A 13,434-nucleotide genomic window follows, 5' to 3' on the forward strand; every position below is an offset into this window, starting at 1 on the left:
TTTCTTCCCTCCCTCTTCTTTCTTCCTTCCCTCTTACTTCTTCCCTCCCTTCCTTCCTTTCTTCCTTCTTTCCTTCCTTCTTTTTCCTCCCTCCTCCCTACTTTCTTTGCTTTCTATCTGTCACTCCTATCTGAAGCTATTCAGGAAGGGGGTGTTTTATCATATTCAGAGACTCGAAATGGGATATTGAAAGGATATCTTGGTTTTTTAATAAAGTTTTTTCTTTGTTGTGTGTGAGAGAGCTTTACAAGAGTCCTCTTGGATAAAAAAGGAAATCTGTGTTTGGAAATATATATATATATATGTTTTCAATTCACCTTTCTATAATGATCTAATGTCAAAAAATGTTTTGTGAAGCTTATAGAAACATTATGACACTATGACTGGTATGGTCAATGGGATTTTGGTAAGCACTAGGATTAAAAGAGGGGCTTCCTAGGTGGTGTAGTGGTTATAAGAATCCACCTGCCAATACAGGAGACAGGAGTTCGATCCCTGGGTTGGGAAGATCTTCTGGAGAAGGAAATGGCAACCCACTCCAATACTCTTGCCTGGGAAATTACATGGACAGAGAAGCTTAGTGAGCTTACAGTCTGTTGGGTCACAAAGAGTCAGATATGACTGAGCACAAAAAGGAGGAGGAGGAGGATTAAAAAGAGAGTATATAAAGGCAGGTTTGGAGGATGAGAAGGAAACAAAGGTTTGTTTGACAAAAAGTCAAATACTCAATTCATACCATAAACTTTGATCTCCTCGGCCCAGAAAATCCAACAGGATATTGAGTTTGAGTGAGGGTGTGAGTTGTTTAATATGTCATTTATGACTTGTCATGCCCTGTGTAGAAGGAGAGAAATTGCTAGGCAAATGTTTGCACATTGCCCTGAAAGAAAATAAAAGTGCATCACACATGAGTTAGTTAACCTTGTGTTGTTTAATTAGAAGCAATTTGTCTGTTTCATTGGTGATGAATGCCTTTCCTTTGCATCTTATGACAATAACTGTCAGGAATAGTCTGAGTGGCTTAATGTTTGTTTCTCATGCTCCTTGCGAAGGGAGCAAGTACCTCTTCTTTTTGCGGGCCTGCATTGTTGGCATCCTCCGAAGACCACAGTCACATTTAACCCATCCTTTTCTTCAAAGGAAAGCTTCTTGAATTTTTTCTAATTTTCAGTGTTTTAAGGTAAAACAGATAAGGTATGGGGTTTCTCTAAGAGAATTTAACATCTTGTGTCTTCCTTTCTATAGTAGTTAAAATACATTAATATCAGCATAATCAGAAAGAGTCTTGTATCAGACACCGCCAGGCAGTTTTAGGTGTTTGTCATTTGTGATCAGAATTAGCTTTTGGTACCAAGTGTTATTCTTAACAGCAGTGAGTAGTAGAGCAGAGATTGCTAATGTTTAAATGATGTGTTTGGGCCCCTCAGGAGTTGGCAGGTGCTGTATTCCTGAGTGTTGCTATAGTTAAACAGAGAAGACGAGAGGTAAGCCATCTCTGGAAGTTGGGTAGTCAGGGCTTGCCAAACCAAAAAGAATCTATACCCCAGGACTAGTACCATATGCCAGAGAAGGCAATGGCAACCCACTCTGATATTCCTGCCTGGAAAATCCCATGGACGGGGGAGCCTGGTAGCCTGCAGTCCATGGGGTCTCGAAGAGTTGGACATGACTGAGCGACTTCACTTTCACTTTTCACTTTCATGCATTGGAGAAGGAAATGGCAACCTACTCCAGTGTTCTTGCCTAGAGAATCCCAGGGATGAGGGAGCCTGGTGGGCTGCCGTCTGTGGAGTCGCACAGAGTCAGACATGACTGAATCGACTTAGCAGCAGCAGCAGCAGCAGTACCATATGCACCAAACGTAAGCACCAAAACAGCATCACTTTATATTAAATTAACATCACTAATTTAAATTTTATTGGCTCTGTTTTTAATTTGTATGCATGTTAGGGTTTTATAGTTATGTAAAATTCTAAGCATAAGGGGAATTATTCCTAGTTTTATGTGGGTACATATTAATATGTAATGTAATATAATAAAGACAATTTTAAGGTAATATTTAGGTAATATAATGAAAGCTAATACCCTTTAGAAGAATTTTGTTCTGGTGTGAGATGAAGATAAACACAGCTAGCCAATAGTTAAAGTGCTGGAGACAGAGTTTCTTCAGTAAACACTGATGGGAGTAGAAAGAACTGATCTCCACTGTGCTGTGCAGAGTGACTGGGCAACTTAAAGGGAGAGTAATGGAGTGGATAAAGTCTGCGTAAAGTGGCCACAGTGCTGACGAAGGTCCATGTAGTCAAAGCTGTGGTTTTCCAGTAGTCATGTACGAATTTGAGAGTTGGGCCATAAAGAAGGCTGAGCACTGAAGAACTGATGCTTTTCAACTGTGGTTCTGGAGGAGACTCTTGAGAGTCCCTTGGACTGCAAGGAGATCAAACCAGTCAACCCTAAATATTCATTGGAAGGACTGATGCTGAAGCTGAAGCTCCAGTACTTTGGTCACCTGATGTAAAGAGCTGACTCACTGGAAAAGACCCTAATGCTTACCCTAAGATTGAGGGCGGGAGGAGAAGGGGACAGCAAAGAGATGTTGAGGTGGTTGGATGGCATCACCTACTCAATGGGCATGAGTTTGAGCAAACTCTGAGAGATAGTGAAGGACAGGGAAGTCTGATACGCTGCAGTCCATAGGGTCACAAAGAGTTGGACATGCCATAGCAACTGAACAACAATGGAGTGGAGGCCGAGGAGGCAATGCAGGCAGGGGCCCGAGCAGTCAGGGAACTGAAATATGACAGAAAGTGGGAAGGCAGTTGGTTCCTCTGAACCATCTCATTTTGCTAGCTGGCACTTAACTGAAGTTGGGCTCCTGCCCCCCCCAGCGAGTAGGGGACAGGGGCTCCATCTTAATGTGTGGCTGGAACAATTTATTTTGGCAGCCTTGGGTTTTCTCAAACAGGCACATTAAGGGGGACTAGGGTCATTCTAGGAATGTGACTTTGAGCTGTTAGAAATATGTTAGCATTTGTTCAAGTCTCTTGACCAAAGGGGATGCCTAGTTGAGAAGAGGGCTCCAGAGGCTGGCAGCTTTTGGCCAAGTTGAGAGGTCTTGCAGTGATAGTATTAATAACTGAAGGAAACATAAAATCTATCTATCTATCTATCTACTATTTTGTTTCAGGGTCGAGATCTGGACTGTAAAATTCAAGAATATAAAGAAGTTGGAAAAACCTTTCCAGAGAGTCAGATAATAGAATGGTTTATCCAGCTGTTGCTGGGAGTTGATTACATGCATGAAAGGTATGTTCATTTGTTACTGAGGCACAGGGTTTTTTTCACAGTCATGTCTGAACATGAAAAATGAAATTTGGGAGGTAGAACAAAAAGGAAGCAAGTCCAAAGGTAAATGACTATACTTAGACATCTATGATATGCTCTTTTATGAAGAAACTGTCGAATGATTATACCTAGAGGATTTACTTGATTACCTTTTTTGTTGTTCTAAAAATAGCACTGACTTTAAATACAAAACAGAAACTTGTATTAAACATATTTCTCTATATCTGATCTTATCCTGTGAGCCATAAGCATTTCTCTGGTACCTTTAGCATACTATGAATTTATTACATCTTCCAGCAGGCTTGAGCTGTGAATACCCTAGCATGCTGCAGATAGATTGTGGGGTTACTTTGGAGTATGTCAGTGCACATCTAAATGTGCTCACATGAGCTAAGGAATTAAGGCAGAAGATATAAGTGTTCATACCAAAAGTCAGTTTTGACATGAAGTATCTGATAAAGAAGGTCAAAGTATGCTATATGGGTTCAACTATTTATAATTTGCTTTTGCAATATTGGCCTCAAATGTTTTTGTTTTTAATTAAATGTTTTACTATTTTTCCTAAAGGTCAAAAGCAAGATGTTGTAGTTGTTAAATGTTTTATAGACCCATAAGAAGAATGCATTTGGAAAGGTGAATATACATAGACAAATAGAAATAGATGCTTTGAGGGATCCGTGTTAGCTTTCAACTTAGGAGTGGTAACATTCTTCTTGAACAGAAGTGGAAGTTTGTAGGGTTCACCAAGGCCTGGCGATCCATGAATGTCAAATAGTTTAAATGTGTCATCTGTGCTTTCTGATGGCATGAAAAGTAATCTGATTATTTGGTGGTGCTTCTTCTGCTGATTCTGTATATCTTCTGAAACACATGCTTGATGAGATAACCACTGACTTATTGACAATTCACAACAATCTTTTGAATAACTATCCTAAGAGACAATGATAAAAGAATATGAAACAATCTTTTAATAAACTACCAAAACTGCTGAATATAAGACTTATGTGTACATACAGTTATATTTGTATTCCTTTTATTTTCTCTACTATTCCTTGGCATATTTGTTAACTTAGACATAGGGAAAACAACACCTATAAAGATGCCAACTTTGGTGTTCAGTGTACAAAATACAAAAGTGAAATCTGGTTGATTTGGGTTAGGAACCCAAACATTTTTTATGTATTTTGGGTTGGCTTAGTAATAGTTAAAATAAATGAGTTTAAAATAATCCTTTAAAGAGAGGATTTAAATTTGTTTTGAATCCTTCAGCATTCTAAGAAAGTCATTAAATGGAGCTAAATATTTGGGTATTTGCAGATATGTAGATCTGAAGTACCATACTTTGTGATTCAGATAATAAATGATGCATCTTTCATTATGTTATTGTAACCAGTTATTGCAAAGTTTTTCTCTACAGATGGAGAAATTTCAATTTTATACTTAAATTTATTCATTCACTTATTAAATGGTGTTAAGAGTCAGGAAGATCCCCTGGAGAAGGAAATGACAACCCATTCTTGCCTGGGAAATCCCATGGACAGAGGAGCCTGGTGGGCTACAGTCCATGGGGTTGCAAAAGAGTTGGACATGACTTAGTGACTAAACAATAAAGTAATAAAACAAAAAATAAAGCCTAACTTCTTCTGGTTCACGATGGCAGAGTAGAAGGATATGCACTCATCTCCTCCTGCAGGATCACAAAAATCACAGCTAGCTATTGAACAGCCATCTACAGGAGAATGCTGGAACCCAGCAAAAAAAGATATCCCACATCCAAAGACAAACAGAAGCCACAGCCAGATGATAGGAAGGGTGCAATCATGATAAAATCAAATCCTCTACCTGCTGGGTGGATGACCCACAAACTGGAGAACAATAATGCCAAAGAACTCCTCCCACTGTTGTGAAGGTCCTGAATCCCATGTCAGGCTTCACAGCCTGGGGATCTAACCAAGGGACTGAACTTGAAGGTCAGTAGGATTTGATTACAGGACTTCCACAGGCCTGGGGGAAACAGAGACTCCAGCCTTGGAGGGCACAACAAAATCTTGTGTGCACCAAGACCCAGAGGAAAGGAGCAGTGACCCCATAGGAGACTGAACCAAAGCTACCTACTAGTGTTGGAGGGTCTCCTGTGGAGATGTGGATCAGCAAGGGCATACCACAGGGATGGGGGCACTGGCAGCAGCAGTCCTTGAAGGTCCCCTTTGGTGTAAGCCCTCGTGAAGGTAGCCATTAGCCCTACCAAAGAGCCTGCAGACCCTAGGGCTGGGTCACCTCAGGCCAAGCCACTACCAGGGAGGGAGTATAACCCCATCCATCAGCAGATAATTGGATTAAAGCTTTATTGAACAAGACCTTGCCCACCAGAGCAAGATCCAGTTTTTCCCACCACCAGTCCCTCCCATTAGGAAGCTTACACAAGCCTCTTAGCTGCCTCCATCAGAGGGCAGAGACATTACTTCACCTACAAAGATCCATATAGGCAAAGCTATGGTTTTTCCAGTAGTCATGTATGGATGTGAGAGCTGGACAATAAAAAAGGCTGAATGAAAAAGAACTGATGCCTTCAAACTGTGGTGCTGGAGAAGACTCTTGAGAGTCCTTTGGACAGCAAGGAGATCAAACCAGTCAACTGTAAAGGAAATCAACCCTAAATATTTATTGGAAGGACTGATGCGGAAGCTGAAGCTCCAGTACTTTGGCCACCTGATGCAAAGAGCCGACTCATTGGAAAAGACCCTGATGCTGGGAAAGATGGGAGGCAGGAGTAGAAGAGGGCAACAGTGGATGAGATGGTTGGATGGCATCACCAACTCGATGGACATGAGTTTGAGCAAGCTCTGGGAGATGGTGAAGGACAGAGAAGTCTGGTGTGCTGAGGTCTATTGGGCTGCAAATAGTCGGACACAACTGAGCGACTGAACAACGACAAATCAGAGGGCAGACAGAAGAAGCAAGAAGAACCACAATCCCACAGCAGCTAGAAAAAATGCCACATTACAGAAAGTTAATCAGGATGAAAAAGCAGAAAATCATGCCCCAGATGAAGGCATAACATAAAACCCCAGAAAAACAACTGAAGAATTCAGAATAATGATAGTGCAGATGATCCAGGATCTCAGGAAAACAATGGAGAAGATGCAAGAAATGTTTGCCAAAGACCTAGAAGAACTAAAGAGCAAACAGAGATGAATAATATGCTAGAAGGAATCAATAGCAGGATAACTGAGGCAGAAGGACAGACAAATGACCTGGAGGACAGAATGGTGGAAATCATTGCCACAGAACAAAATATAGAAAACGAATGAAAAACAAAAAAAATGAAGACAGCCTAAGAGACCTCTGGGACAACATTAAATCTACCAACATTTGTATTATAGGGGTCCCAGAAGGAGAAGAAAGAGAGAAAGGAAACTGAAAAATATTTAAAGAGATAATAGCTGAAAACTTCCCGAACTTGGGAAAGAAAATAATCAAGCCCAGGAAGCAGAGACTCTCAGGCAGGATAAACCCAAGGAGGAACACATCAAGAGACATAGTAATCAAACTGACAAAAATTAAAGACTAAAATAAAATATTAAAAAAGAATTTAAACCGAAAAGAATGATTCTTTTAGCACATGGCATGGACACTTAATGAATAATGATGTGTGAAGCTTAAGAGTATTCACAGTTCACTCAAAGCTACCTTGGGGCTATAGCCCTGAAACTCCTTCCTTATGCTGTGTTAACACAAAACCCCAACCTCAGTGACTTAGGACAGTCAGTTCTTGCTTTTGTTGCCTCTTGGCAGCTGCAGATCCACTTTGAGTCTTCCTGTCTCACTGTCTACACTGAAGGAGCAGCTCATGCTTTCTGTTGGCAGAGGAAAAGCAAGAAAGTTAAGGGAAACACTCAGTGGTTCTTTAAGACTCTGCTCCGACATGATATTTGCCTGGTCTGTTTGCATACCATGGATCCAAGCAAGTCAAATGACCAAGTCCAGTGGAGGTGCCTTTTCCTCCCAAGGGGGACACTCACTGCCAGGCACAAGAGATGCAAATATTTGGGAACAAGAATACAACCTATCACAGTGTTTCCCTCAATCTTCTACTTAAATCTTTCAACTATAGCCAATAAAAAATCTATTTACAAGCATTATTCCAGCCTTTTCCTCTTACAGTCTAGAGCACATATTCAAAAGTATTTTGAAAATCCTGCTAACAAATAAGTTTAGAAGATTACTTTCGAACAAAGAAGAAGATGAATTAGACTCCTCTTTTGCCAGTGCCTTGAGAAGTACTTTAGTGCATGTGATGGTTAATTTTATGTGTCAGTTTGAGAGGGCTGTGAGGTGCCCAGATTAAATATTGCTTCTGGGTGTGTCTGTAAGGCATTTCCAGATGGGATTAGCATTTGAGTTGGTGGAATCTGTAGACTGTCCTCTCCAGTGTGGTTGGACACATCCAGTCCCTTGAAAGTCCAAACAGACAAAATGTAGAGAAAGAAGGAATTTGCCCCCATTTTCCTGCTTCATTGAGGAGCTGGGATGTCTCACCCCATCTTCTGCCCTTGGGTTTAGTCCATTGACTCACCTGATCTCAGGCCCTCAGACTAGGACTGAATTATACGATCAGCTTTCCTCGGTCTTCATCAAGCAGAAAAGATGGTGGAGTAGAAAAAAATATACTCATTTTCTCCTGCAAGAATATAAAAATCACAACTATCTGCTGAACAACCATTGATAGGAGGATGTTGGAATCCACCATCATGCGAAATGCTAGGCTGAATGAATCACAAGCTGGAATCAAGATTGCCAGGAGAAACATCAACAGCCTCAAATAAGCAGATGATACCACTCTAATGGCAGAAAGTGAAGAGGAACTAAAGAGCTTCTGAATGAAGGTGAAAGGAGAGTGAAAAACCTAGCTTAAAACTCAACATTCAAAAAACTAAGATCATGGCATCTGGTTCCATCGCTTCATGGCAAGTGGATGGGGAAATAATGGAAACAGTGGCCTATTTTATTTTCTTGGGCTCCAAAATCACTGTGGACAGTGACTGCAGCCATGAAATTAAAAGTCACTTGCTCCTTGGAAGAAAAGCTAGGACAAACCTAGATGGTATATTAAAAAGCAGAGATATCACTTGGCCAACAAAGGTCCATATACTCAAAGCTGTAGTTTTTCCAGTAGTCATGTATGAATTTGAAAGTTGGACCATAAAGAAGGCTGAGAACTGATGCTTTTGAACTGTGGTGTTGGAGAAGACTCTTGAGAGTCTCTTGGGCTGCAAGGAAATCAAACCAGTCAATCCTAGGGAAATCAACCCTGAATATTCATTGGAAGGACTGGTGCTGAAGCTGAAGCTCCAGTACTTTGGCCACCTGATATGAAGAGCCGACTCATTGAACTCATCTGATCCTGGGAAAGATGCAAGGAAGGAGGAGAAGGGGGCAACAGAGGATGAGCTGGGTGGATGACATCACCGACTCAATGGACATGAGTTTGAGCAAACCAAGGGAGATGGTGAAGGACAGGGAAGCCTGGAATGCTGCAGTCCATGCAAAGAATTGGACATGACTTAGCGACTGAACAACTTCCTAGGTCTTCAGCCTATCGACAGCAAATCTTGGGACTTCTCAGCCTCCATCTTTGCATGAGCCAGTTCCTTGTCATAAACCTCCATTTGTATCTATATCCATATCTATATCTTCTGTTGGTTCTGTTTCTCTGGAGAACTCTGACTAATACAGTGCAGGGGCAGAAGATATAAAGAAGACCCTGGAAAAACTAGGAAGAATGAGGTTACAGAAGAAATGAAGATTTTGTTTACTCCTTTGGAGCTTTCCTGTGCTTAATTTAATTTGGTTTATTTATACATTTGTAATATTCTAAATCTATGGCATATGGCATACACACTTATAAATAATGATATTAAAAGCTGAAAATATTCACACTGAAAGCTATCTTGAGAATGTAGCACTAAAACTCCTTCCTCCCCCTGGGCCTGAACCTCTGGCACATAGACAGAGCTAAGTTTGTTAACGGTGTTTGTTTCCTGTGAGGCTTGTCACCAACTCCTGCAATGCTCCGTAAGCTGGACCAGTAAATGAGGGACTCAAAGCCTTTCTTCTCTTTGGTTCAATTAAATGGCCAGTCTTTGAAATATCATCTTCTCTGGATGCCATAGCAGAACTGGGCATGAAGGAAGTCCTTGGGGGACAGAGACATTGTCTTGCTTCTCCTTTTGTGCCCCCAGAGATAACACAGAAACCCCAAAACAATATAATCCCCCTGCCCCTGCCCCAGCTCATTTCTACTGAAGCGATTCTGTTCAGTTAGCCTAGATTTTCTAAGATGAAGTACAGAGCAGCCTCTCTGAAGAGAGCTCATTTGCTGACATTGTTTGTGCTTTCACAGTGGAGGAGAGAACAAACCTGGGGCAGCTTCCCTAAGGTGAGTGCCTCCTCACCTAGCAGCTCACACCTTTCCCCAGCCAGCTTGGTGCATACCAAGTCACTTCAGTCGTGTCCAACTCTATGCGACCCTACAGACTGTAGCCTGCCAGGTTCCTCTGTCCATGGGATTCTCCAGGCAAGAATACTGGAGTGGGTTGCCATGCTCTTCTCCAGGGGATCTTGACCCAGAGATCAAAACCTATGTCTCCTATGTCTCCTGTATTAGCGGCAGATTCTCTACCACTAGCACCACCTGGGAAGCCAAAATGGCTATTTCCCAAAAGATCGTGTGAGGATTCATTTTTAACATAGTGAGGCTCCTAGGGAGAGGACCTACTTGGGAATCCAGGTCAGTAAATGTGATGGGGGATGGAGACAGGTCTAGAGATGGGAAAGTAGAGAGAAGTTGTGTCTGTGGTGTTGTGGAAGATTCCTGCTTTCTCTTGGCTCCCACTTCTTGAGGATGTCCTTAGATCACTTTTTCCAAGGAGACCCCACTCCATTTCCAGGTGTCAGCAACTCCTACTTTGTAGCTGCATTCAAGAAGGACCTGACATCACCCCTGGCTTACAGCATAGAGGTTCATCATGGTCCTGGGGGCCCAGGACACTGATGAGGAAGCCAGTATCTAGGACAGTGGCCATGTGGCCCAGAGCAGCAACAGGGACTGCCTGGGCCACGCATCACCACAGCGCCATTGCTTGCGCCAGCACCTTTGGCAAGGAGAATCTGCAGCCACCCCAAAACCCTGTTAGATAAACACAGGTCTGTAGGGCGGGAGCTAAATTTTCAGAAATTACTCAGATAAGGACTTAAGGAGAAATGAGACTGAACTGTTCATACCATCTCCATCGTCCTACTCTGGCTCAGGTCCTGAGAAAACCCTGATGTAGCTGCCTCCACAGACCTCACTCTGCTGTGGTCCTGGAGGCTGAGGGTATGGAGAATAGCCTGATGGGGAGATGGAGGCAAAAGCTCAACCATGGATTTGATCACCACTGTCATCTGGTCTTAATCAGGGCACTTAAATCTCTTGGGGATCATGAAACATAGAAATGACAGGGACATATGTGGAGAGCTATTGAGAGCTATCTTTAGAAGAAAGAGTTTATATCAACTGCTTAAATTGCTAGTCACCTTGTTATTTCTTGGATTTGATTTCTATATACTTCAAAGGAAAGGATACTAACAAAGCACATGACAGGACTTTTTTTTCTGGACCCATTTTTGCTTACTGTAACCACAAAGTCAATAAATTATACTAAAAAAAACCTTAATCAAGTATCTTGATATCTGGTTTGTTGCATAGAAATAACTGTTCTGCTACAAGAGCTCCAGCCAGTTACTGCCCATAACTGCTTTCTAACATAATGTTTGTCTTGTTCATAAAATATCCAGTGGTGATTTTCTTATTTACATTTTTATATATGTGGTAGCTGTTAATGTGTTATATCTAAAACTCATCATCTACTTGCTTAGTCTAAGTATCAATATTATTTTTCAATTTTGTTGTTCTTCAGTTGCAAACTCATGTCTGACTCTCTGCAACCCCAAGGACTGCAGCATTCCAGGCTTCCTGTCCTTCACTATCTCCTGGAGTTTGCTCAGAGTGATGCCATGCAACAGTCTCATCCTCTGTCATCCCTTTCTCCTCCCTTCAATCTTTCCCAGCATCAGGGTCTTTTCCAGTGAGTTGGCTCTTACTATCAGGTGGCCAAAGTATTGGAGCTTCAGCTTCAGCATCAGTCCTTCCAATGAATATTGAGGATTGATTTCCTTTATGATTGATTGGTTAGATTGCCTTGCAGTCCAAGGGACTCTCAAGAGTCTTCTCCAGCGCCATAGTTCGAAAACATCATTTATTTGACCCTTGGTCTTTATGGTCCAACTCTCACATCTGTACATGATTACTGGAAAAACCATAGCTTGACAATATGGACCTTTGTTGGCAAAGTAATGTCTCTGCTTTTTAATATGCTGTCTAGGTTGGTCATAGCTTTTCTTTCAAGGAACGAGCGTCTTTTATTTTCATGGCTGCAGTCACCATCTGCAGTGATTTTGGGGCCCAAGAAAATAAAATCTGTCACTGTTGCCATTGTTTCCCCATCTATTTGCCATGAAGTGATGGAACCAGATGCCATGATGTTAGTTTTTTGAACGTTGAGTTTTAACCCAACTTTTTCACTCTCATTTTTCACTGTCATCAAGAGGCTCTTTAGTTCCTCTTCGCTTTCTGTCATAAGGGTGGTGTCATTTGCGTATCTGAGGTCATTGATATTTCTCCTGACAATCTTGATTCCAGCTTGTGCTTCACCCAGCCCAGCATTTCACACGATGAACTCTGCATAGAAGTTAAATAAGCAAGGTGACAATATACAGCCTTGACATACTCCTTCCCCAATTTGGAACCAGTCCATTGTTCCATGTTGGGTTCTAACTGTTGCTTCTTGAGCTGCATACAGATTTCTCAGGAGGCAGGTAAGGTAGTCTGGTATTCCCATCTCTTGGAAGAATTTTCCACAGTTTGTTGTGACCGACAACAAAGGCTTTAGCATAGTCAATTCAGCAGCAGTAGATGTTTTTCTGGAATTCTCTTACTTTGTCTATGATCCACTGCATGTTGGCAATTTGGTCTCTGGTTCCTCTGCCTTTTCCAAATGCAGCTTATACATCTGGAAATTCTTTGTTCAAGTACTGCTGAAGCCAAACTTGGAGGATTTTGAGCCTTACCTTGCTAGCATGTGAAATGAGTGCAATTGTGCAGTGGTTTGAACATTTTTTGGCATTACCCTTCTTTAAGATTGGAAGGATAACTGACCTTTTCCAGTTCTGTGGCTACTGCTGAGTTTTCCAAAAACGCTAGCATATTGACTGCAGCACTTAAGCAGCATCATCTTTTAGGATCTGAAAGAGCTCAACTGGAATTCCATCACCTCCACTAGCTTTGTTTATAGTGATGCTTCCTGAGGCCCATTTGACTTTGCACTCCAGGATGTCTGATGCTAGGTGAGTGATCATACCATCATGGTCATCTAGGTCATTAAGACCTTTTTTATATAGTTCTGTGTATTCTTGCCACCTCTTCTTAGTATCTTCTGCTTCTGTTAGGTCCTTGCTGTTTCTGTCCTTTATTGTGTCCATCTTTGCGTGAAGTGTTCCCTTGGTATCTCTAATTTTCTTGACGAGATCTCTAGTCTTTCCCATTCTGTTTTTTTTTTTTTTTTTTCTCTTTTTCTTTACATTTCTCACTTAGGAAGGCTTTCTTATCTCTTCTTGCTGTTCTTTGGAACTCTGCATTCAGTTGGGCATATCTTTCCTTTTCTCCTTTGTTTTTCACTTCTCTTCTTTTCCTCAGCTATTTGTAAGTCTTCCTCAGACAACCGTTTTGCCTTTTTCCATTTCTTTTTCTTGGGGATGATTTTGATCACTGCCTCCTGTACAATGTTATGAATCTCCAGCCCTAGTTCTTCAGGCACTCTGTCTATAGATCTAATCCCTTGAATCCATTTCTCACTTCCACTGTATAATCATAAGGGATTTGTTGTAGGTGATACCTGAATGGCGTAGTGGTTTTCCCTGCTTTCTTCAACAATTTAAGTCTGAATTGGGCACTAAAGAGTTCATGATCTGAGCCACAGTCAGCTCCCA

At 41.6% G+C, this 13,434-nt stretch overlaps 1 protein-coding gene across 6 annotated transcripts in view; it reads left to right on the forward strand.

The window, feature by feature from the left end:
• Positions 1-13,434, forward strand: part of NEK11 (NIMA related kinase 11) — a 279,485-nt gene that overhangs the window by 77,781 nt on the left and 188,270 nt on the right. For all 6 annotated transcript variants that reach the window (XM_061167582.1, XM_061167584.1, XM_061167587.1 and 3 more), the window contains one exon: positions 3,188-3,306. In XM_061167582.1, the coding sequence (XP_061023565.1) occupies positions 3,188-3,306 (119 nt within the window). The remainder of the gene's footprint in view (positions 1-3,187; positions 3,307-13,434) is intronic.

The sequence above is a fragment of the Dama dama genome, chromosome 19, assembly GCF_033118175.1.
Source record: "Dama dama isolate Ldn47 chromosome 19, ASM3311817v1, whole genome shotgun sequence".
NCBI classification, from domain to species: domain Eukaryota; kingdom Metazoa; phylum Chordata; class Mammalia; order Artiodactyla; family Cervidae; genus Dama; species Dama dama.